At 40.9% G+C, this 26933-nt stretch overlaps 1 protein-coding gene across 8 annotated transcripts in view; it reads right to left on the reverse strand.

The window, feature by feature from the left end:
• Nucleotides 1-2182: 2182 nt before the first annotated feature.
• Nucleotides 2183-26933, reverse strand: part of MEF2A (myocyte enhancer factor 2A) — a 111684-nt gene continuing 86933 nt past the window's right edge. For 5 of the 8 annotated variants that reach the window (XM_075273203.1, XM_075273206.1, XM_075273207.1 and 2 more), the window contains 7 exons: nt 23334-23556; nt 21926-21985; nt 15573-15757; nt 14137-14160; nt 12653-12779; nt 11731-11857; nt 2183-10688 (listed from right to left, as the gene is read on the reverse strand). In XM_075273203.1, the coding sequence (XP_075129304.1) occupies nt 10349-10688; nt 11731-11857; nt 12653-12779; nt 14137-14160; nt 15573-15757; nt 21926-21985; nt 23334-23556 (1086 nt within the window). In that variant the 3' untranslated portion in view covers nt 2183-10348. The remainder of the gene's footprint in view (nt 10689-11730; nt 11858-12652; nt 12780-14136; nt 14161-15572; nt 15758-21925; nt 21986-23333; nt 23557-26933) is intronic. The other 3 variants (XM_075273208.1, XM_075273210.1, XM_075273205.1) reach the window with 1 other exon arrangement.

The following is a 26933-nucleotide window of genomic DNA, read 5'->3' on the forward strand; positions in this document are numbered from 1 at the left end:
TGTTCAGCATGAGCAGCGTCAAAAACAGATCCCATTGACTTGAATGGGTGCCGGCATACGCGCGTGTCACATTGAAAGCAATAGGGTGGTTTTTTTTTTTGGTTTTTTTTTTAATAAAAAAAAAAAAAAAGCCTCCCATCAATTTCAATGGGGAGTGCGCGTATGCCGGCACCCATTCAAGTCAATCGGATGTTTTTTACGCTGCTCACTCTGAACGAGTTTTACGTTCAGAATGAGCGAGTATAAACTCCGTGTGAAGGCTCCCTAAGATTGTGCAGTGACCTGGGTTTGGTCTCCCTCCCCTCCTTGGACCAGCTGCTTCCATTCCAAGCCTCATAATGTCATGGTTAAAACATCACCAGCTACTGTGTTTCATCTGTAAATTCTCTTTGCTGCCGGTTTCCTCCTCTGATCCCACTGCGCTTTGCTTCAGTCTACCTACATAAGATGTACTCGTGTGTCTGATCGGTGTTGGCGCTGTGGTGCAGAAAGGGGTTCCCTCCTCCACATTTGGTGGGAGTGGAAGGGCATATGACCATTCTGAAGGTCTGTTTTAAGGTTAGTGGTCATTCTCTCGCGCCCTTCCCCCAGTTGCCCTCCTTTCCCTTATACTGGGTAACTATAAAGTGGTTATAGGTAACCTACTGTGAGACTTCCTCGCGGCTGCCAGGGCAGTCATTCCTGGGCATTGGCGTAGTGCCACCACCCCCTCTGTGCAGGAGTGGCTCCAGGAAATCTTCCAGCGTATAGAGGCACTAGTAACGGCAGATTCCACTGACTCTTCTACATTTGATACCATCTGGCGGCCATGGGTGGTGTTTCAGGAGTTGACTGGTTTTGCTAGCTCCTTTTCTTGAGCTCCTGATGACCTGGGATGCGTCACTCTTCTCCCTTTGTCACCTTCCTCCCTACCCTCCCTGTCTTTATGTCCCCTGGCCCTACTCAAATCTACTTCCATGGGTGCAATAGCTCCAAGGAAGCCCTTCTAGGCTTCAGCCCCTTCTCTTTTTCCATTTATCATGTTATTGCGAGAGCCTGAACTGCATCTTTCTGACTGTCGTGTTTTGTTGGCCTGCAGCCCTGGTTAGCCTTGCAATATGGTGCCACACAGCTTCCTGTTTTGCGCTTTATTCCACCCGTTGTTACTTTTCAATGTTATACACTTGAAGAACTTTAATAAATCTTCATTAAACCTAGAATACAGTGAGGAATTGATCCAGAAATTATATTGGAAAATTGTACAACTTTGGTCTCTCAATATTGGTGTGAGCCCAATCTCTTTAATCTATAGGTAAAAAGTCTGCACTTGGATAAGGCAGAGAACCCAGAGGAGGAGAGAAAAAAAACAAAACAAAATTGCAGGTATGTGTAAGGCTGAGTTCACACCTGCACCTGGTCTCCACTCAGGGATTCAGTTCCCCATTCCGCTTTAAGGTCGGGGCCCCACGGGACGTAAACGCCACAATTTGCCCACTGCGGGGACGCTGCAGGAAAAATTGCGGAGTTGTACAGTGCAGACAAAGTGGATGGGGTTCATGCGAATCCCATCCCTACTTTGCGGAGAAGATCGCAGCGTGTCAATTATATTTACGGAAATGACAGCGGCTTTCCCATAGATATAATGTTAAGAGAAAGTCCGCAGAGGAAAACTCTGTGGTTCTTTCCGCAGCGCTTTTAAGAGAAAGTTCACAATGTGATCACGCAGCGGTTCTTCACGCAGTGCTTTAGTGCCTAAAATGCAGAGAGAAAAGTTCTGCAAGCAGCGCTTTTCTCTCTGCATTGTCTGCTCTCTTCAGCTGGAAACCTGGTGGACCCCATTACAGTCTATGGGGTCCACGGGTTTCCGAATGTAACCGCTTTTCTAAGCGGAATAGGTTTCCGTTCGGGGGGGGGAGACACACACACGATGTAGATCCCCCAAACAGAAACCCAAATGCAGGTGTGAAACCTATCGTCAGATTCATGGATCATGAGATCAGTTTTTGGTATCAAATTACCCTTTCATGTGATGTCATAAGACAAAGCTGCGGCTACAGGTAACTTGTAGTTCCACAATACCAGATCACCAGACCACTCCTAGTGATTTCTGCACTATCATTTGTTCATCTGAATACACAAGGGTTTTCTTTGTGGTTTCCAGGAAGCCCCCACTGTTGGAAAGACGACACAGTCTAGGATGGAGTGCACAATAAAAGCCATTATATTTACTTTAGTGAATGCAGGATACAAATATTTTACAATCTCTATTCTTTTTTTTGTTTGTTTTTTTTATAACCATTCAACAAAAGTCACAAGTATATCCATTATGTATAATAAAGATAAAGTAACACACCCATGAAGTCAATTCTCACAAGTTCAATATTTTAATTCCCTTTACCCTAAAGTGACTGCGACAAAGTCCAGCTTCTGTCGCCATTTATAGTCTGCAAACCACGGACAAGAAATTAGTGACAATATCTATTTATTAATGCAGACAGATCGCCGTCCCTGTACATGAAGGTTTACATAAGGAGTCTGGATGTCATTGAATGGGTTCCCAGCCGCGGTACATTGGTAAAAACATTAAAAATTCCATGTTTACTATGTATTTCTTGTGTGCAGATATGGGACATGTCAAGAGGAATTCATAAGGCAATGAAAATGACGGAAATGTCAGGTTCTCTCTTCTGCCACATTACATTGCAAACCTAAGTCTATAAAAGGAGTCCAATATTGTAAGCGCTTACAAACCAAAGTCATCCAGCGATTGTAAAACCAGCAACAGTAATAGGAGCGGTAGTAGAACAATGATGGCGGTATTTAGTAACTAGATACAGACTGATACTAGACCACTTAGGTCAGGTCAACCGGGCATATTATGGCTGCTTATTAGGGCCTGTATTATGGATGTGACACTTGCAACATTGGTTCTGTATAAGTGTGAGTGTTCCATCATAACAGGGCTCTAGGACCTTAGTTTGGTTTAGTAGAACCATAATTGGAGGTAGCGGGTGCAAATGGCCAGCCATGAATTAAAAGCACGGGCTGCACACAAGGATGTCCCCGTGTGCCGCCTGTGCAAGGACACTGCTTCCGCGGCTTCTTTCATTAAATGAATAGGAGCCACCGAAGCACAGGCCACAAAATAGGAAAGGAATAGGATCTGTCCTATGTGATGCGGCCCGGACTGTCGGCCCACACATGGGACCATAAAAAAGAACAAGTCAATGAGCTCTCTGTGAAACACACGGGACACTGACCCACAGCACGGTCATCTGCAAAGGGCCTAAGGCTAAGTCCCCACATAGCAGGCCACAGCAAAAAAAAAAAAGTTCTGTGGGAAAAACCGAGGCAGCAAAAGAAAGTTTCCTCTGTGAAATCTCTGCTTCCATTATACCTATAGGGAAACCACTGGCATTTCTATAGGTATAATTCACATGCTGCAATTTCCAAAACTGCAGCAGTTTTGAAAGTCTTAGCATGTCGGCTGCGTATATTTTCCTGCAATGTCTGGGGGACTGTAAAAGGTCGTATTTTTTCTGTGGTGTTTCTGCTACGTGGTACCTTAGACTAACAAAGCTATGTTTTAGAGTAGATCTGCACATACCAAAAATTGTGTCACAGACTTCACTGTAAATTCCATGGCAAAATGTACAGGATTTATATGCAGAGTACATCCTATTCAATGCAAAGGGTATAATCTGCAGGGGAGCTCGCAGAAAGAACCTGCTGTGAATTTAGACTCTACTATACATCAATTTGGTACAATCTCAGCCACGTTTCTAAATAGAAAATTTGCAGTTCTATTACAGAAACGGTGCCGTCCGTAGCGGAGAAATTGATTTGGTTATAACCCCACATTATGCAGTAAAAACTTCTGGGAAAGTCGGGCATGATGTTCAGGGTGCTTCCCATAGAGGGCAGCATAACAGAGGCACTGTCTCCCTGTTTACATCTTGGGAGACAGATTTGCATATTCTTCCCATGTGGACATATAGTAAAAGTTTAAAAAAATTATTTATTTTTTTTGTACCTTCCTTCTCCCTTTAGCTTGTTTTAAAATAAAACAGTTTATTATATATTATTTAGATGCTAAAAAATCCCCAAGTCAAGGGTGAAAGCCATGTAATAAGATGTGTGCACAAAGCCTTACACTAGGTTCACACTAGCACTCAGGCAAAACCACTAGAGAGTCCGCTTAAGTCGATTTTATACTGAGTCCAGGTGGAAACTTGGCAGACCATCTTATAGTCTATGGGGTCTGTGGGTATTTTTTTTTTTTTTTTTTTTAGGTAGACAGGGTTTCCGTCCTTTGGGTCCCCATGTGAACCCGAAGGATGGAAACCAAGTGCTAGTGTGAACATAGCCTTAGCCTGGCACACACAGTAGACCTCTATACTCGTTCTGCTGACAGCCAGCATTCTGGACGTCCCTACATATGCGCGATTGGCTTGATTTAGGAAGGGGACAAAGATGCTGTCAGATTCTTTGGGTAGGTAGTCTAAGCTCTGGTGTGATAAAATCAAACTGGCCAATCCTTCCCTCTCCTAAAGACCTGCTCATGATAGGCTCTAATACACACGAGGAGATCAGATGGACCCCCCAAAACCAATGTGTATGAGCATTGTATTCCCATCCATCAGGCCTCTTGCTCGCTAATACACAGACCGTAGAACAAGGGGCACAGGGAGTAGAGTGACACATGATCAGACTACACACAGTATTCACGTTCCATGGGCACACATAAGCCTGCACAGGTGCTGTACACACAAGACTCTAGGATATTCTTACTAGAGATTGCTTATTGGTAGAAATTTTAGATTTGCCCAACCCTCATGGAATTTACCAATTTATGATGAGCGTTGTAGTTCCACAAAAGCTGGAGAACAATGGGTGGCGGACTGATATGGAGATCTGATTAAACACACAGTAGTATCTAAGGACATACACGTGGCCTCTCTGTGGAATAAGACGTTTACAAAGCAGACGGAAATCCAAGACATAAATTAAAGAGATTGTCCAAACCATTTTTACTGATGCGCCATCCTCAGGATAGATCATCTATAAGTGACCAGTAGGTGTCTAATACCCAGGACCCCTGCTGATCAGCTGTTTAAAGGGGCGAGTTGCTTGTATGACCACCAGTGTCCTTATCACTGTTTGCATTGCACGGTGTGTTTCATCACAGTCGTGCAATGGAATTACAGCCACAACCCAGAGAGGTGAGTGGGACAAGACTGTAATTACATGGCATGGCCACTATGGATCAGAGAGTGTGAGGTCAGCAGGGGTATCCGCACTATGTGGCCGCTGATACTGATGACCTATCCTGAGAAAAGGTTATCCATACAAATGAGATGGAAAACCCCTTTAAGGCTCCATTCACACCACTGGCTACACAAGATATACATGCATAAATGGGGGAATTAAAAAGTATATTGCGGTCTAGGCCAAATATATAGAAGAGTCATTTTTGACCATGTTTGACAACCATTTATGTTATTAGCTATGCACAATCCTTTGTAGTATATGGCAGATGTATACAGCCGCGGTATATATTCTTTTACATTTTTAAGGGTGCACACCATTTGCAATGCCTGAACCCAATGTGAATAGAGCCTTACAGCCCAGCTTACACCAAGTGTCCCTTGTCTTTTGGATATAAGCTGAGCTCCACAAAATACCCTGCACATTGCTCAGTCCTACTGGTTAATGTAAAATAATGTAACTATATCAGACATTGTGACGCCCATCCTATTATACCGAATATAGTGGATGAAACAGAGGGCACTGACATTATGTAACGTGAAGCGTTCACTCGAATATGGTTTGATCTGTGGCCCATAAAAGCAGCTCAATGGTGAGTAGGTCACTGCTCTGTGCAGCATGGAAACAGGAATCATCTGCATAGGACAAGAATACAGTCAGCTCAGCCATTTTCTTAAGGCACACAAGATAATAGACAGTAAAGGGGAAAAAGTCTCACTGTGTATAGTGACACTCACAAGTAGAGTGAGGAATCCAGCACGTAAAACAGCCCCCATACAAATTAAATGCCTCATCTCCACCATTGTTGTTCTCAGACACTTCAGATGCAGCAACATGGCAAATCCTCAGTCCCACCAAATGAATCCATAAAAATGTGCTCTGGGTAGTCACATTGGGGAAGTTAAGACCCTAAACCTTTGTAGTCACCTATCCCAGCTAGGGGAGAAGGATGTAAAAAGAGAGAAGTCCCTTTATCCAATCATAAGTATGTTGTAGCCTTCGGGGTCATACACGGAGGACACAACTATCACATATAAGGCATGGTAAGAAGGTTCTGATACTAAGGGGATTGAGAGTGGTTTACTTAAAGGGGTTGTCCAGACTCCGCACATAAATGTTCTTGTTTGTATAAGGAAAAGTTATATAAGTTTCTGTATCAATTCCTTGCCGTCATTCAGTCGACGGTCATGTGATGGATACATAGTTGCACAGCTCTGATACACTGCTAGAAAACCACAAAGCATTGATACAGAAGGTATATTGGAAAATTGTAGAACCTTTCATTATATATACACATTAAAATGTATTTGCTGAAACTGGACAACCCCCTTAAAGTGCTGGAATTTGGGGGATTTCTGGCTTCATTTTACAATATGGAACACAGTTCTAAGATAAGGGCTCATGCACACTGCAATGCTGTTTGCACAAACCACGTACAGCAAGGAATCCCTATGGGTATACTTCTATATGGTGCAACTGCTTGTAGGGGGTGTAGACCATTATACTGTATGTTATGAAATGGGTACTTTTTTTAATGTGCAATATAAAAATAAAAAAAAATCTTGACTAAGGAGGTCCATGGATTTTTTATTTTTTTTAACTGTTAAGAGTTGGAAAAAAAAAACCACGTTGTGTCGTTTTGCAAGTAAAATTGCTGCTTACCTGCATAGTTTAATATATTTCATAATTTAAAAAAACAAAAAAAAAAAACAAAACACAATACTGGACGGAGGCAGATGTGTGTCTACCCTCACTACATACCACGCCAGTACTATGGTTCATTTATTTTTAGGCATCACCCACACACAATTTACTATATATCTAGATCACTTGTACAGCTTGTTCACAATTCACAGTTTTTGGATACACTTTCTCTCTGTCCCGGGAAAAAAACCATGGCTATGGAGTCAGAGTCTGGCTAAAAAAAGTCAGTCAAAAAAGTTACCAACTCCGGCTTCTAAATAAAATGAATATTTTTAATTATATTAAACAATTATTGATATTGTATAAACCAATTCAATGCATAGTTTGTAGCATAGTTATTTGTATAGGAATTTTGGCTTTTTAATGAACTAGAGTTTTATGGCCTCTTCCAGACCATGGCTGTCACCCGTGTATGAAGGGTTGGAGTTGAGCTATATAAAAATAGAGAGGAGTAGGAATCCGTGCTTTGGCCTACACTGCCACGACTAAAACTATAATGTGTGAACAATTAATTATTGTAAAGGTTTGTCATAGAGGAAAAAAATATTCAGAAAAGTAGGCAGAATGGTAAAAATGACAGCAATCGCTATACCACTGCCACTCTGCAACTTCCCCGGACACACAGGAAATGCCCAGGCACCCAAGCTGTGGCTGAGAAACCATTTCCAGTGTATCAAGATGGCATCAAGACAGACACTAGTCAGGACCTGGTAAGTGAAGTAATGGTGGCGGCCACTGCCATTCTGCTGCTTCTCTAGATAGTTTCCATCTAAGAAAATTACAGTGGGCATAAGACTTTTTATAGATATACACGGCTCTATTTATATCAGTGTAATACAGAGATGAGAAGTATCAGGACATGGAGCATCTGTCAATGTAGATCTGTAGACACCCAGAGAACACAGAACACCTTCATGGCATTATACCAAAATAACTACCAAACTGGTGATGTGAATACTGAATGTCTTCCCCCAATACGGCAATTTTGGGGGTTAAAATCAATTTTATTTTTTGGGAAAAATTTTTTGTAACTCTTGTGATCACATGGCTTGTGTAACCACATACTGCCATGTTAAACCCATTCCCAAATCCGAACTTCTGCTCTGTAAAATTGTTTAGTGACCTATAAATATAATTACAAACTTGGCATAAAATTGACAAGATGTGACAACAAAAATAAAAAAAAAATAAATTTATATATATATATATATATATATATATATATATATATATATTAATAATTTATTAAGGGACAAAAACGTGGCTACTTTCTTCCACCCGTCCAGTTTGCCACTCAACCGCATCCATTTTAATGGAGCTGAGCTACAATACCATACACAACCAATGGCGCCATTTCTGAAAGAATCAGCCATTGTTTTTCCAATCCTGAACTCCTCCTTTAATTCCTTACTTGAAATGCCCAATGGTACAGAGCCCATGTTATTATTGCACTCCCCCTCCAGATAACACCTTGGCCGCAGCCCACTGAATTCCCTAGTTACACTACAGAGTAGGGTATGTTTGGTTTTTTTTTTAATGTAGATTGTGAGCCCCATATAGGGATCACAATGTACATTTATTTCCCTATCAGTATGTCTTTGTAGAATAGGAGGAAATCCACACAAACACGAAGAGAACATACAAACTCCTTGCAGGATTCGAACCCAGGACTCCAGCGCTGCAGGGTTGCAGTGCTAACCACTGAGCCACCGTGTTGTCCCAGAGTAGGGTATGTTTAATGTTGATACTGGTTTCTAGGACATGACCACTACGTCTATTTGCCACATTGCTGCTTGCGGAGCATCGGTGAACTACTTCAGATTAAAAAAATATATAGAATAAACCACATCACTGTGAATAGCACAAAAACAAAGTCGTATCCAACTCTCCGCAAAGGCAGGAGTTGTGCAGTAACAGTACTAGCAATTAATACCCATAGGGGAATACAGCATATCTGACAAATTGTACATTACACACGGAATACTCTTCTACTAGGATATTGCCTTTATCTGTTCAAGTTGGCAGCAGTCCGATTGTTATATATTTCATTTGGTGAACATACAATACATTGGTACTTACACCCTGTGGTGAAATATTTAGGATGCTATATACAAAGAACAAGTTTGGCTCAAAAGTTTCATTTACACATACATTTATATATGTATAGCATGGCTTGTTTCTCTCTCTGTAGTTGTTGCATTATTATTTATCTTATTTTTTTACTTTTAGATTTTTTTGTTTTTTTTACCAGTAAAAGCAAGAACAAAAAACACAAAAAAACTATAAAAATCATGAAATAACCATTTAGAGCTATAGTCTACAAAAGAAGCTCAAACATACAGCTTTGGTTTATATAAATAATTCATTGCAGAACATGTCCAAAAGTATAGAGCTTTATATATAGTCATCAATTCATAAGGGTATTGGTTTTTTTTTTTTCCTTAATAATATAAAATATACACAAGCTAAAATCACTTATCTATCTGTTCTTCAAGGTATGAATGTAAAAAGAAATGCTCTGAAACATATCCCAATTATAACTTAATATATTACTTTTTTTTTTTGCGCCTCCCGCAGGCGTATAGATCTTTAAAAAAAAAAAAAAAAAAAAAATCTCATGCTTGCCCCATACCCAATTCATCCCCCATATTCACTTATTCTGTAAGTCACACACTTTTAGAAGTTGAACCCCCATTTTCTTCCCTGGTATATTTGATTTACTTTTTTTTTTTCTGTGTTGCGCGTGCAAAAATAGATTGTGTGGCTTAAGCCCTTCATGTACTCCTTTAGTGAGGGGGGGTCTAGGCATGGTTGTGAGGGGGTAAAACATTGTCATATACAGTATTGCTTTCTTTAGTTTCCTGCTTTTCATTCCTGCTACAAAACCACGTCTTTAACTCATCTGGGCCAAAAACATAAAACTGCATTTAGGGTTTTTTTTGTTTTTTTTCCCTCCGGACCCCGTTTAATAAGAGAGTCGGCAGAGGTGGTAAAGGGTCTTACAACACGGCACTGCACTACAGGGAGAAGCGTCGCACTACCCCCAACCCTGTCTAACACCCCTTTACTATTGCAGTCTGAATGTGTACAGTACTAGACACACAAGGTTTTATTTTTTTCCTCCAGAAAAGGATTTTTTTCCCCAAACTCCATGTGCCACATTGCCAGATAAAGTTGTAGGTCTGTGTACAGTCATTGCAGCAGGTACCTGATTGATTTGTGAGAAACACAAGCGAGCTCACAGAAACACACAAAAGATGGCCCTTGTGCGTGTGTGACATACTTCTTTCTCTCTATATGTATATATATAGATTTGCTTATATATAAGGGTTCTGCATCCTCTGGAAAAGTTTTGTGATATGCTGGGGACTCTGCCACAGAAGAGGGGAAGCGGTCTCTATGTCACCCAGGCATCCATTCTCATGCGCTTCATGGAGGGACTGTCCCTGTCCTCATTATTGGAACTCCTCCCCATACCGACTGGGGAGTGGAAATCGTTCCTGACGTCTTCTCGGTCACTGCCGTCGTATGAGCTGCTGGAGCTGCTTAGGCTGTCCACGGGTGATCGCCCCATTTCTGGACGGGCCTGGTGTTGATGATGCTGCTGCTGCTGTTGCTGAGTGAATCCAGATGAAGAGACTCTGTCGCGGGGAGGGGAGATTGGCTCTGACTTGATGTTGACATTTTGGTTGGTACTTATGGATAAGTTTGAACCCTGAGATAATTGCCCACCGGCCCTATGGAGAGAAGAGGGAACAGTCATTTACACTGCCACCGATCAGCCCACCAGGGGAGGTGGCATAGGAAAGTAATGTACTAGAGCCAGAGGCATAATGCAAAGTCTGTAACAGGCCCCCAACTCTAATTTATTTGTTACCGTACACATAGTACTACACCAAAATTAAGAATAGACACATTATAGGACCATGAAGACTCCTGGACCTGGGTGCAAACTACACCCCCCACTTATGCCCCTGACTAGAATATGTGCTGTCACACGGACAAAATTAATGAGAACCACTGCAGCTTATTAACCTGCATTAAGGCTGGGGCAGCATGTTTGTGTGATTTTGCCACGGGGGAAAAGTCACAGCATAAAAACGCTGTGTTATACAGTCCCTGCAAAGTGGATGGGACTCTGGGTAATCCCAGCCACACATTGCAGAAAATAATCTGCAGCGGAAATGCTGTAATTTGAAAAATGTTTTTTGCACATTGCAGCGTGTCAATTATACCTACAGAAACACTGGCGGTTTCCCTATAGGTATAATAGTAGCAGAAAGTCCACAGAAGATCGCAACATGGACCTATGTGGGGCCTTAGTATAAAGCTCAAAAACATGGCCCCGGTCTTTTACAGGAATCTTGTGCAACTGCATCAAAATCACTAAATGTGCCTTATCTATCTATCTATCTATCTATCTATCTATCTAATTTTTTTTTTTGTTGTTGGCAAATTGCCCCATTGGCATCCCTGTGTTAAGTTTTGGACTGGATATTAGGTTTTTGTGACACTGACAACTGCAACCTGCTACAAATATAAAATAAAATTAAAAAACACCCTCCAAAAAATGAAAAACTGGATGTCTCAACAGGACTAAGGTGATGTGAACCTAGCCTTTCCCCCTTCCTATGGAAATAACGTAGCCCCATTTTGCTACATGGTCAGTCGGCTACTGGAAGACTAATCCTTTGGCTGATATAAATTTTGAAGAACTTTTTTAACAAGGTCATAAACAATCTTTCCAGCATTGGCTTAGGTTTGGGAGGTGTCACTCACACAAGAGAGCTGAGGGCAGCTTGTCCTAAGTGGTGCTGCTGCCAGGCAGACACTTGTCCTATAGGCAGCATTCCGGGGGAGTTAAACCCTTGTAGAACAGACAGGTCCGCACTGGTGAGAGAGTAATCTGTACAACAAAGAAAACCATTGTTAGCTTCTTACCTTACACACAAGTCAGTAAATGTAAGACATTGTTCCAGATTTATACTAGTTATTTCACTTACAACCTTCAGAATGAAAAAAGTACAATAAAAAAATAAACACACAGGCAGGTATTGCCGGGAAAAGGCAGAAACAACAAGGAAGGAGCAACACGAATACAAGGACATAACACACAGTCATTAAAGGGGTTTTCCCTGTAACAATTATGGGATGGATCATAAGTATCTGGCCCAGCAATCACAAGAAAGGAGTCCCCGAGTCTCCTATGTGAATGGAGCAGTAGTTCCTGTTGGCGGAGTAGGGAAAACCCCTTTAATTCGCATTACTGCTATTAGTGAGAACAGTTCTCCTTGTAGCACTTAAGGGGGTATGTGATGATACAATATTGATCTCCACTTCCCCTTCTCAGGCCAGTGGCATCATGTCTGTTCACATGGCCAAGATGAAGCTCAGACCCATTCCAATGAATGAGGCTGAACTGCAACACCAAGTACAACAAATATAATAAGGTCCCACGATGTAGAAAAACAGCTTTTTTGTTGCAGATTTTGCTGAGGTTTTTTGAGCCAAAGCCCGGATTGGATTGAACAGAAGGGAGAAGAATAAGAGCTTCATTTATATATTTCTCATTCCTCTTGTAGCAATTCTTAGCTATGGCTTAAGAACCCAAGCAGATTGGCTACCCCTCAGACATAGTTGGTAGGGCATTTACAACTCTGAGAAAAGGATAATACAAAGAATTTGGAGAAAGCAGACATACCAGTATTATAGGTAGTTGGCATGGCAGAGTACACCAGGCCTTGCGTGGCCAAGCTAGGAGTAGTCACAGAGACAACTGGAGTAGCGAGAGGCTGTGTAGACTGGGAGCTGCTTATCCTTTGGGTATTCTGTGAATAAAACCATAAATCATTGTAAGACACAAGTAAAATTAAAATGTAAAAAAAATAAAATAAAAGTAAAAAAAAAAACAACCCAGTAGAACCTATAAAAAAAAAAAAAAAAAAATATATATATATATATATATATATATATATATATATATATATATATATATATATATATCAATGATGTAATAAAATAAACTACATCTGTACAATATCTGGCATAATAAAACAAATACACAAATGCATGGTTACTGGTATGATGTAGTTATTGCATGCTATCACCAACAGAGGGCAGTGCTGTAATGCTTAGTGAAGATATTTCCCCACCAAGGCAGAAATGAATACTAAAACATGATACAACGATGAAGTGAAGGATGAACCAGGCAGAGATCCAAGCACAACGTACAAACACACACTTGATTTGCTCCAATTTCCAAAATGTCAAGAGAAAAAAAATAAAAAAATATATATATACACATATTATAATTAATAAATATATATATATATATATATATATATATATATATATATATATATTTATTTATATGTGTATCATGCAGGCATCATACCTCACATATACGGTAACCGGCACAGGTGTACATGCACTATATCAGGCTGTGAAGGGAGGGTGATCATGTCACGAGCAGCCCTGTCAGGCCACAACAGCGCTATACCATTGAGCTTGGACCAATGTAGATCTACATATTTTGTATATTACTGACTGAGCCAACGTAATTCATTAAATCAGATAATGGGCAAATGTCAAAGCTTTCCAAGTAATGTGCAGAAAGTGGGTCATCGCTGGCACGTACTCCTTTCAATAAAATATTAATTAAAGCCCAGAACCTTGGCACTGGCACCCAGGGGTGGGTCGCAGGCAGTAAATCACTATGTAAATAGGTGTGGAGTACGCTTTTCGGTAGGGCTCGCTGCTGTCTGTATACACGCAGACTTGTGCTTTAGTTCTCCTGAGGAAGATGAGATCATTCACAGCCCTGTCAAGAAATGACCTCACCAAGGATGATGTAACCTCAATGAAAGAGGAAGACAAAACAGTGCAGCGCTCCTAGCAGGCTGAAGGAAGCAGACAGTAACCTGAAGAATAGTGATATGGTGGCGGTGCTGATGGTGGGGGTGACAGTGCATTGTGTCATGTACAGTCATGTGATCGCTGCTTTCTGCAGGCACAAAGCACAATGTGAAGCTCACATTCATGTTCCCTTTGAACAGACTGAATAAAAACCCTTCCATTCTTCTACAGGAAATAACTTGTCCTTATAGCTCAGTTATTGTTGGGACTCTTAAAGGGAACATGAGTGATATGGTGTATACATCTCCACCAAGCACACACTGAACTTACCAAGTCTAATTCATCTTCTTCTGTCTGTATGTAAATGAGGAAAAGTATAATTATAGAGGACATTGTGTGTGTGTGTGAACGGGAGCTGACAGAAGATCACATTCTACCTATACTTCTATTATATCCACCTAGAAAATATATGGGCACTGTACTAGAAGACTGATCTGGCGTTTGTAGCATTCCCCTAGATAGAAAGTCCAGCTTCGTGCTTAACCCCTTCACGATCGGCCGCTCCCATGCATTCCTATGGGAGCCGTGGTATTCGAATCTAGGATTCAAATACTATTCGCCCAACACAATAGACAAATATCACTAAACTGCACTGTAAACACGACCAGAATTTGCTAAGAGAGGTTTTCATTATAATCTACAATTAGCATCATTATAGGTAAAACACGCAAAAAAACTATTTATACTGCTAGATTGCCGAACCAAGGACTTTTACTGGAAAAAAATCTCCCTTAATATGAAGCAACTAACAACTACTTTATAGGTTTATTTCTGAATATGCTTGTGCTCCAAATTCTTATATTTTTTTTTAAATAAATTCAATGGCTCTATAAAAAAAAAAAATTGATGGTCTAGCTTTGAGATCAGTAAACCACTGTCAGGCCAGTGGGCTCATATTACTAGCTCACAACTTAGCAATGGCTATGCCAAGCTCACCCCAGCTTAGTCCCATTAAAGTGAATGCAACCAGCCATTTAATAGGGGTGCCATGAGGGCGCCAAGAGTCAGACACCCACTATTTTGACCTATCCAAAGCAAAGACCGTAATATTTTGTAGTCCCAGATAACCCTGTTGAGATGGAAGATAGATTTTTTTGCCCCACTACTACTCCTGAAGGGTTATATAATCTAAATTATAAGAGTATGTATATATATATATATATATATATATATATATATATATATATATATATATATATATATATATATATATATATATATAGTAAAGGGGAATGCCTGGATTTTAAAAGTGATGACCTATTTCTGGGATTGTTCATCAATATCAGATGAAGTGTTCATGTACAAGACTGATGACCTTTTCTAATAAGTTATCAAAATTAAAAGTTCTGAGATACCCCTTTAAAGAGGGAATTTGAGGTCTCCATGAATATGCAGTTTTATATACCTACTTTCCCAGTATGTGCCCTGGTGGTACTAATCTGTGCAGTTAATTTCAGCACCGACATCTCCCTACTGTCAGAAGGGCGTTCCTCACAGCCCAGCGTCATCACTGAGCCGTGTGGGACACTCCCTCAGCCCACCATTCCTGCACATTCATGAGGACATCAAAAATATTCTCTAATTTATGCTTTTTTTTTTTTTTTGGTCGCACCACAAGAATACATTACCCTAGAGGAGAAACTTAACATCAGCTCAGTCCCAGTGTTATTAGCTCAAGCATACAGAGTGAAGGGCAGGAAACTCACCAGTGGGGGCATCATTCCTTTGCTGGAAGGAGGTATGACTACACGCAAGTCAGGCTTTCTACTGTTTATTCCCAAATTGCCCCCTGGAGGTGGTGGAGACTTTGTGGGCATGACTTTTCCCAATCCATTGCCACCAGATGGTCCTAGAAGACTCGGAGAAGCTCTTGGGTTGACAAACCCATTACCTTAAAGAGACAAAGCATAGGAATATTTAACAGCATGAACAGATGAAAAGGATTTGGCTGATATATCCTCTGCATCTCATGTTAATGGGCTGTGAAGCACAAAGCTAGCAAATAGTCATTATGCTCAAGAACAGAGGGATCCTATTCATCACGCTACACTTCTCAAACTATACTTTACATTTTAGGGACTTTATGCTTTAGATTTTCTTCCTAGTACCAGCTTCTTAGATCTCCTCTGTTCACATTATGTTTGAGAATTTCACCACAAACATACATTGGAAGGATCTCTGTATGTACGCCACTACATAGGTATACAGCGGTATAAGTCACCAAAAGGCACACAGTTGTGGCTTTGGATAGGTTTGCTGTATGCAGGACATTGTGCACCCACAATAATATAAGACCGCATTGTGGAGATGTCACACAAGTGGGATGTTGTTATTTGTAGAACATTAACCATATATATTATATATAATAAAATAAAACCAGTAAGTAGCCATATTCATTTTCCTGCCAGTAACTGTCCTCATTGCTGGTCTGCCATTGCAGGCTTGTTTGCTCAGCTATATGCTTAGATTACAGTTCCTATATTACCTTGTATGATGTTAGCGATAGTATAGTAGGTTCTGATTTTTACAGAATAAGAAGAGTAACGTAAGGACTTATTATTCCATCCCATAGGCTAGGACTATACGCTCCTAGCCCATCCATATACAAGATGTCACGAGAGCCTGACGCAAAGGGGCTGAATCACAAAATTCGGGCACCTTTAATATATTGATCTACTATGTATAAAACAGTCTCACTTCTACACTTGGTTTGGGGAGGGGGAAAAAAAAAAAAAAATCAACGCATTTTTTTCCTTCAGTGACTGGACAATTCTATGTAAACAATGGAGAATCACCGCTGGACTACTGACTTGGGATCTGGAGAGTCAGGGTATTTTTTGTTGTTTCTTTATTTTAAGTAAAAAAAAATTCTTGCAACATCCCCTTTAAATGTAAAGAGTGGCGCTGGCACTGCTATACAGTATATATGGTTTTCAGTATTTTGGATTTTTTTGGCTTACTACTGTGTGGATGAATATACAGTACTGTAAACTGACATTCGTGCCTCCCCATCCCCCACCTTCCTTCTGTCCCAACATTCATTATTTGTCTGGTGAAAATCTGATGGCACTTTTTGATTTCCCTTCTCACTCTTTGCTTTAAACAAGGGGCAAATACTTTCATTATCCTTGACATTGCTGTCAGAAAACAGCTCTCCCTGCCGCCCGGCTCCAAAATTAATCAGGCACCAAGTGGGGAGCAGAATCTGGGAGCTGCAGCCAGTCACTTCTGTGTTAATGATGTCTGATTCAATCCCATTTTGCTGTCATAACAGAAGGCAATTATCCAGCAGAACTGCCAGTCCTGTGTGGATAGCTCCGGCCTGGGGGACAGCGCTGCTGAATGAAGGCTGCTACACCATCTCATGAGAACCCAGCAGTGTGTATACAGCCCATATCCTAATGATACAGGAGCCTTCGCCTGGGCAAGTACTGCTAGCAACCCCAATGTCTGGCTATGTATATTGGGGTATACATAGAAACACGTGCATACGTGTATAAGAGCATTGTGCTGCGTTTCTTCATTTGCTGGTAATAACATGAAGACTTGCTGGTCTTTGTGCAATACATGGAAATAACAGGGCACACTTTGGAATCAGGGTTGCTGTAGTTTGATTTGCTGTAATTTGCATCACACTGATCTGATGTCGCAATGTTTGGCACATCTTTAAGTCTTCCACTTCTGTCGTGAGATGCTATTCCATCCTATACGCCATCCCCCACTGGAATGAGACTGCAACAATTTTTGTATTTATTTTTTATTATTTTAAATTTGCATTTGGCAAGTATGGTGAACAGCACCACCACCATAGGCTAACCGTGCCCACTGCCCCAGTCACTACTCAAAATTAAGGGAGTGTTGGAAATATGCAAAAATAAATAAGTCTCAAAAGCATTGTGGCTTTTTGGTGTATAAGTTTTGCAAGTTTGTATTGCAGAATCTCAATCTCCTCTCCACCCACTTTCTTAAAAAAAAAATTGGCAACTATTAACCCCTTAAGGACCAGGCCATTTTTTGGTTTCGCATTTTCGTTTTTCCCTCCTCACATTTCAAGAGCCATAACTTTTTCATTTTTCAGTTCACAGAGTCACATGATGGCTTATTGTTTGCGGGACAAATTGTACTTTGTAACGGCATCATTCAATATGCTGTGCAATGTACTGGGAAGCTGGAAAAAAATTCAGAATGAGGTGCAATTGGAGAAAAAATGCATTTGCGCCATTTTCTTATGGGTTTAATTTTTACAGCGTTCACTGTTTGGTACAAATGACACGTTACCTGTGTTCCACGTGTCAGTACGAACGCGGTGATACCAAATTTATATAGTATTTGAAATGTTTTGATACTTTTAAAAAAATGATAAACTTTGCAAAATAGAAAAAAAAAATTGTGTCATCATGTTCTAACACCTGTAACTTTTTCATATTTCCATGTATGGAGCTGGTTGTGGTGTCTTTTTATGCGGGACAAGATGACGTTTCTATTGATACCATTTGGGGAAAGATCTGATGGTTTGATCACTTTTTATTCAATTTTTTATAGGAGGCAAAGTGTTGAAAAAAACGCTTTTTGGCTGTTTTTATTTTTTTTGCCGCTACGCCGTTCGCAGTACGGGATAAATGTTTTAATATTCTAATAGTTCGGGCATTTTGGAGCGCGGGGATACCTAATATGTTTAATGTTCTTTAATTACTTTTATAGCTAATCTAGGGAAAGGGGGGTGATTTGAACTTTTATATTTTTTTTATTTTTTTAATACTTTTAAAAACTTTTTTTTTTCTTCTGTTACATTTATGATCAGACCCCTTAGGTACCTTGAAACCTAGGGGGTCTGATCGCTCATACTATTCACTGCAATACTACAGTATTGCAGTGAATAGGAAAATCGCAGCACTTCTATTAGACGATGCCTCTGGCCTCTGGCATCGTCTAATAGATCTAGTGCAGAGACAAGCCTGGAAGCCTTCAATAGGCTTCCGGCTGTCATAGCAACCGATCACCGCCCTCATGTGACGTTCAGGAGGGCGGCGATTGGCGAAACATGGCGGCGCCCATGCCGCCGGCGCCGTTTACACACTGCGGTCACGTTTGACCGCAGTGTGTAAAGGGTTAACAGCAGCGATCGGCTCGGGCACCGACCGCTGCTGTTATTGGCAGGTCCTGGCTGTATTATACAGCCGGCATCTGCCGTGTATGGAGCGAGCTCAGCGTGTGAGCTCGCTCCATACATCCCCATGCGACCCATGACGTACAGTTACGTCAAGGGTCGCTAAGGGGTTAAATTCCCTGCACGGTGTTTACACAGGGCATATTCATGTATCACCATCAAAGGTTTTTTCCATAATGAATAGAACTGAAGGCAATCGCTGAGAGAAGATAATGCTGAAAAGAAGAACAGAGGATGGCACCCAGTCCAGCAACCACCTGGATACATCTAGAAGGTGCAAGTCAAGGGTGGAAATCAGAGAAGCCATCTAGCACTAAAGGATACGTTTAGGGGTAACACCGCAATCCTGGGGCACACTATAGTAAGAACTCAAAAGTCACAATGCCAGTCACTACTAAGGACAGTAAATGCAGCCGCACAGAAATCCAGAGAGGTTGTTTTTTGCTTACTGTCAGGGTTGCAGTTAAAGCACCTCATGTATCACATCACATTCCCTATTGCTAGGTACAACCTCGTAGCACAACCCTGAAATTTTAGGCTGTCTGTTACAGACCTGTATGTGGATAGTCCCATCATCATTCACTGGGGTAAACCTGCAGCTTTTCTTGTGCAGAATTTGGAGAATTGAGCATGCAGATTTTTTTTTTTCTGCAGTGCTGACAAATATCTGTACAGATTATTTCTGCAGCATGTGAATGGATCAAGTAATGCCCCAGCCTTATATATTTACTTACAATCTATAATCATTATATTACAGGAGATTGTATATGTGGTTGGCTCTGGACACTTTGGCTTCTTATCACTTTTCTAAATCTACTGATAGGCCAACTGGTTTCTTGACCCTGCTGTGCATCAGAGCTATGGAATATCAGGTGGATCGAAGTCTCCGTTCTTCTGGTTAGTCGCAGGACCAAAGCAACAGAACAACAGTTTAATGATGGACAACAACGAAACCAGAGACTACAATGGGGTCTGCTAGGTGCCCGTCATTTTTGTCCTGACATCGCCAGATGAAAAAGTCAGGATTGCAATACTTTTTCTTATCCAGTATTAATGGACTCTGCTCATATAGGCAATGAATCCTTCCGATTTCTGGAGTACAATTTGGCACAATAAACAGAAGACAACCTGCAGTGACCAATGTGATCATCTGTAATGTGTAGGAAAACCTGTATAAGGGACCTCAATATTTCCTAAAAGGGTATATAAAAATGGACAACCCTATGCAATGCACCAGGACCTCAGCTACTGCTACAGCAATAGGATTTTATTAAGACTGCTATCAGATGGAAAATACTTGGGAAGCTTTGAACCTACAACACAAAAATATGGACATATTCGCACATCTTAGAAAAGCGGATTATTTAGTTCTTGCTTTTAGAAGGAGAGGAAAGAAAAGTGAATCAATACGGGTCATATTTCGCTCTCTGAATTAGGCCTACAGGAAGACTGCCAATAATAATGCTCTTATTACTGCGGGGGATACAGCAATGCTCACACCATTAAATATTTATCATGGTCATCTTCCAAAAGGAAGGAATGGTAAGAGGGCAGCGTATGTTGAGAATACTCCCAGTAATAGCAATACTGAATGAAATAATAAAAACACCAATACTCAGGAAATTAGTAGCTTGAAAATAAAGACGTGACCAAGTAACAGATGATCCGCAATAAATTGCAATAGGATTTTCCCATTTTGAGAGTCTTTCTTACTCCTGTATTGCTTACTCTATTATGTATAGCCATATAGGTTACACTCTACATCTAGCTAGCATCTTCCAGACAGTAAACAGGGGCACATCTGGGTTTTTATTCAGACTATACTGACATCACAGACTGTCCTTCCTATAAGTTACAAAGCAGAACTGACTAACAGGCCGCTGTACGCAATAAGCAGAAAGCTCTTAAAGTTCACACGCCATTGGATAGCTTCTATAGATTTACTTTGTGGTCATCAAATGGCCATGGGATTTTGTAGCCTGTCTTCTAGGTTTCCAACCATCATAAGCTCTTGAAGACTATAATATAAGTAACTCCCTCTCAGTCCTACGTCTTCTCAGCTAGCACAATGGACTAAAACTATTTGGGAAAGATGCAACATTATTGACCTTAAACTAAAAACAGGACAACCCCAAATTCAGGAAAAAAAAATTTAATTTTTTTTTCGCTGCCTCAAACAAAAACAACAGTTTAAGACATCTGCCTTATTTTCTCCCCCTCCTCAGTTTACGACTGCGGTAAGGATGAGTTGAATGGAGAATCAGGTGAGCACGCAAGGATCTACATTGTGTATGGGACGGATGGAGCCAACCAAGTACAGTGGTTGGTACACAGTCCTACAGAGATTAAACTGAGCAGCGGGCTGTATACAGGATCACCCCTACACTGAAACCAGGCAATGTAAAAAAAAAAAAAAAAAAAAAAAAGGTAGGTGAGTAGTTGGGATGGATTCGGATCCCCATTGATGTGGCGTTCCAGACAAGTGGCCCTAACAATCACAAATGTAAAAAAACCCAAAACCTTGAAATACTAAGGGCTAGTTCACACGTGAACAAAGGGGCGGATTTTGACAGCGGATTTCGCTTCAAAATCTGCCCCTTTACAATGGTGGTCTATGTAGCTAGCGGAGAAAAGAAAGGACATGCCCTTTCTTCAGGCGGAAGCCGCACGGGCTCAGCCGCGCGGCTTCCGCCCCCGGCAGCTCCCTCCTATGTCGGCTCATTCATTTGAGCCGACAGCGGAGGGGAAAGCCGCGACCGCGATGGTCGCTGCAAGCGGGTTTTGACAATAGAGAGACGCGGCTCACCGTGTCTCTCTCCATGTCAAAACCCGCGCGGGCAGTTCACGTGTGAACTGACCCTAAAAAGTATTTTATTTTGTTGTCACACTCACCTACTGGGCTGGCACCGGCACCATTTGGCACAGAGATGTCAGATGCACACAACATTACACCTGCAAAAACAAAAAAGGGAAGAAGAAGAAAAAAATAGGTTATCAAAGAATGCAATGTAGAAGTGAATTTACTGCTCAAAATGCAAACTGGAACCAGAACTAGGAGTGGGCCCCATACAACATAACTCAAAAATGGTGCCATAGGTTAGACTGTAAGCTATAGCACCATCCACTCATGACTTGTCATCAAGACTGGAAGATTTAACAAATCTGTTAAATAGGAAATCAAGCTGCCTTTTTGTTTTATATGAACTGGAGCAATAAAAAAAGCTCTAATCACCTATTAAAATGAACTGAGTTATGGAAAACTGTCTTATTGAAGGTCTTGAAAGTATTCTTTTACATTGATGGGACAGGTTTCCATCATTTGTAAGTTACTGAACTTGCTACTTATCCTTGTAGAAAGCTATGAAAGCCTAGCTCTACTCAAAACCTGAACATATTGATGGGATTGCATATTTTGGTAACAATGGGACCAGGAAGCTGAGATACATGGAGAGATTTGCCATGTCTTTGCACTAGAGTACTCCATTTAGACGCCATAGGCTTGCCTATGTGATGGAGTGAAAATTAAACATTTTTTTAGCCAAATTCTGATCTATAGTGACAACGAGTCAGAGATACATTTTTATAATACTGATCTGTAATTTAGTTAGCTGTGGGAGGTATATAACCTATGACTACCTTGTTTCCTGCAGAAAAGCGGAGCAGTTCTAGAGAGGGAGAGCTCAAACAACGGGCTTACAGGCTCTGGTATTACAAACGTGGCAACTTGTTTAAAGGGGTTGTCCAGTTCTTTACAGTAATGGCCTGTATTTGGGGTAGGTCTGCAATATTACAGCTGCAAGACCCCCGCAGATCTGCCGCCCTGAAACAGCACAACTCCTGGTACTGCTTACATGGAGGGGGCCAACTACTTAATCGCTGTACAATATATAACAGCAGGTTTTAACCATCAATATTAGAAAGTAGATAGCCCCTTCAGGACTGCAATTCAAAGCTACACAAGGCAAAAGGATTTACAAGTGGCAATGGCAAAAAAATTGGTTTTGGTTGAATATATTTGTATCCAAGCCTTACAGACAGATCTAAGGATCATGATCCATTTATCTCCCATAAAGCATTGCATTAAGTCCAGCTCAAGGGTTCTTCAGTGTATCTGCAATAAACACTCTCCAAAGACCCCTCTTTCAAAGAAACACCCGCCTAGAAAACTACTTTTCAATGTAAGTTTGGGTGGTCTTCTAAACGTAGTTTCACTTCAGATATTCCTGTACAAGTATAGAAAGATCTATACAGTCCCATATAAGTATAGAAAGATGCCACAATGCAGCCATGCTCCTTGTACCTGCATTTCCAGTGCTTGGGGGCCTCTGTGACACCCCTGGAGAAACCACATTTCGATGCAGCGATGCCTGGGGCGGGGACAGCATGCCCGTGTCTGTTAATGAGGTGCTGGCAGCTAATGAAGCAGTGACAAGTGTGTTGCCTGGAGAACTGTAGGGCAATGGGTTGGGGTTGCTCACTGGGACAGTAACAGACATGGAGAAATTCTGCTGCGGTAGTCCAGGCTGGAAATAGAGTAAGGATAGATTACTTTCAAAGCGAAAAACTTGTACTATGCACAGAAATCAAACACGGAAATGAGACTCTAAACCTTGCATATCAAAGGGTTAAACGTGTGAACATGAATTATGGATTGGTCAGTAGCATAAACACAGAAAGATAACATTTTCACCAGTACATGCTGCATGATACAGGACAGACGGCAGGAAATGTGTGGGCTCCATCTACAGCACTTACAACATGTTTATATGAAAGAGTAAACAGTAAGCAATAAATGGAAGGACTAGAATATGCAGAATTATCATACAGCAAGTTATACAACACATCACTATCAATACGTGCATGGAGGAAGAGGCAAACCCACAACGTTTATAGTGTTCAGTTACATAACATTACATTATAGTATTCATATCAGGATCTTATCATGTAAGAGTTATTCATTGTATGATAAAAAGTTATATAAAATTTCCAAATATACCTTTCAATTTATTCCTACCACTTTTTAAGACCTTGGATTGCTGGCATTCAGCAGCACTGTTTGCAAGTTATATACTCTACATAGGTTTATTGCTTGACATAACACACAACTACTGTCACGCCATGTCCAGACAAGCTGGGTTTATTGTGTATTGCTTGCATAGTTCACCATATGCAATGCAAAATCGGTTTCAAAATCCACATGAAACTCAGCATAACTAGAAGATATTACATGTGTGATCATCCAGATAAAAACAACAAGAGGTCTGCCATAGAAGACTATAACTGTAGACAATTCTATGGCACTCGCATGAATGCTGTAGTGAAAAAAATTGCAAATTATATGCAAATTAAATGAAATTGTAGGAACGTCATAGACTATCACATTTCTATATGTCTTGGTCAATTGACTTTCCTTAGTGCATGTGCGGAGTGGTATTTAAAACCGCAGTACGGGGATTTATTTGTAACTCTTAGGCCCTGTAGTAATGAATGGTGAGTTTATTCCTCTGATGGATTCTTCTTGTAACACATATGCTGAATGGTATCTCTGAGTGGTCATGTGACTGATAGACTGACCTGCCGATTCACACACCAGCCAGAGGTCACCGTTTCCTATGGGCGTTCTACTTAGACTCTTACATTCAGGCGCTCATAGACTTTCACAGTAATGATGAGTTTGGACTGGTGATAAAAGAGTCCTGATCAGCTCTGATCGGAGGGGAAACTTGGCGATAAGTGTTCTATTTTGCTACAGCGCCACTGCAGGGATAATGAAGCATTACACAATGTCCATGCAAATCAGTCATTTGCTTGTGTAATGTAGGACAGGACAAGCCCTCTAATGAACACTTTGCAAATGCTCTCCACTCTGGCTAAGAGATGTGAGGCCTAAACAGAATGTCCGACTCTATGAACTGTGAATTCTCTAATACTGTCCATGAGTTTTGTTTTCTTAGGTTTTTTTTTTTTTTTTTTAACAAGTCTATTCCGTTAAAGTATTTGGGGAAATCATAATCACTATTGTACAAGGCTGTTGGGTGGTCATCAGTATATGTAACACTTGTATAGTTAGCAAAATTTAAACAAAAGAGAAAACTAGACTTTGAGAAAGCAAAAGAAGATGAAGCAAAGTAACATAAACCATGGCTGCCTGGATTACTTGGCAGGGGCATACAGAGAGAGGCATATACTTTATACACAATTTATTAGGAAAAAGTGTGAAAGGGCAGGAACAGGCACAGACCTCACCAGAAGGATGAGGTTACCAGCATTGAGATGTACTAGCTTACAAGTAAATGGGCAAGGTTTTAGTTTGATATATACATAAAGGTAGATTGCAATGTGGGACAGAACAGGAACAGTGTATAAAAGTACGGTCCGGTTCACATCTGCGTTCGGGCCATTCCGTTCGCCTATCCACATAAAATAAGCAGAGAGAAAAGTCCTGGAAGAAGCAGTTTTCTCTCCACATTTTCTGTGCGGAAACCACATTGACCCCATAGACTATAGTGGGGTCCATGGGTTTCCTTAGGTAACTGCTTTTATATGCAGATTTAGGTTTCCGTTCAGGTGGGGGGGTTCTCAAGCGGACTCCCCGAACAGAAACCCAAACGCAGATGTGAATAGGGCCTTAGGGTCTTTTGATATGGTGTGTCCACCTGCACATTGAATGGTGTGGAATTTCAGCGCTGAAAAAAAAAAAAAAAAAGCCTCCCATGGACTTCAATGGATTCCTTTTTCTGCTAGCAGAAGGGAGTGGTTTTTTTTTCAGCGCTGAAATTCCACACCATTTTCCTCCGTGTGAATGGACCCTAAGAATCTATGTAACAAAACAAAATACTGCACACATTTTACTGGATGCATCCCAATGAATAGTAAAGTCTGATGCATTTTTCTACAGAAGATCATATGATCAGACATCTGCCCTGAATCTCCCCAATGCTTTACACTGCAGGCCTATATGTTCACTTGTGTTATGTTATACAACTATATGTTGTATACAAGTACTCACCTAAGAGAATATTTTTATAAAAGGTAAATGGCAGAAATATACTGGGTCACGCGCAGGATAAGTTCCACTTGATGGTTGCTTAGAGCTCCTAAGTGTGTAGTGTCTTATACAAGCAGAATCTGAGCCCCTGAAGATGTGTAAGCTCCTGAGTCATACATGTAGATGCTCACTCTATTTCCAATCAAGTAAAGTCAGCATTTGTATCTACAGTATTCTGCAAATCCCCCACCTGGCAAAGTTACATCCCCTCCATTACAGATCCCAGTTTTGGCCCTGACAACGGAGTAGTGAAATTTAACATATTAATAAAGAAGCGAGAGTGCATAACAAAACAGGGAAAAAAAGACAAATCGTTGGCAAAAACAGCTTCACATTTTCAGCAACAGGTTGACAGATTGCAAGTAAGCCCATCTGTTTATGAAGAGAACTGCATGGCAATCCTGGAGAGGGCGGACAAGTAGACAAGTAATATTCCTAACACATTGTGCAAACATTTATCCCTATACAGGAGGCTTGTATTCAGGTTTAATGGGGTTATATGGGACTACTAAACTGATGGCCTATCTTTATGATCGCCCACCAATATCAGGGTCCGACTCTCACTTCCTCCCACTGCCCAGCTGACTGTTTACCAGGCTCAGCTTTTTCCGTTTGGTTGTGGCGGTGCCTGGTATTATTTGAATGGGACTGAACGGCAGTCAGGCTGCAATACCAGATGTAGCCACTACCAAAAAGAATAAAGGGAACAATGAACCCTCAACCAGTTGGGTCAGCAGGGGCACCCTCAGACCCTTTTCTGATACTAATGTCCTACTTCTTGGATAAATGAGATCTGCACAAACACCTTGTACTCCTATACTCTGCACACATGAGGAGATAGAAAGGATATAC

The sequence above is a fragment of the Leptodactylus fuscus genome, chromosome 5 (genome assembly GCF_031893055.1).
Source record: "Leptodactylus fuscus isolate aLepFus1 chromosome 5, aLepFus1.hap2, whole genome shotgun sequence".
NCBI classification, from domain to species: domain Eukaryota; kingdom Metazoa; phylum Chordata; class Amphibia; order Anura; family Leptodactylidae; genus Leptodactylus; species Leptodactylus fuscus.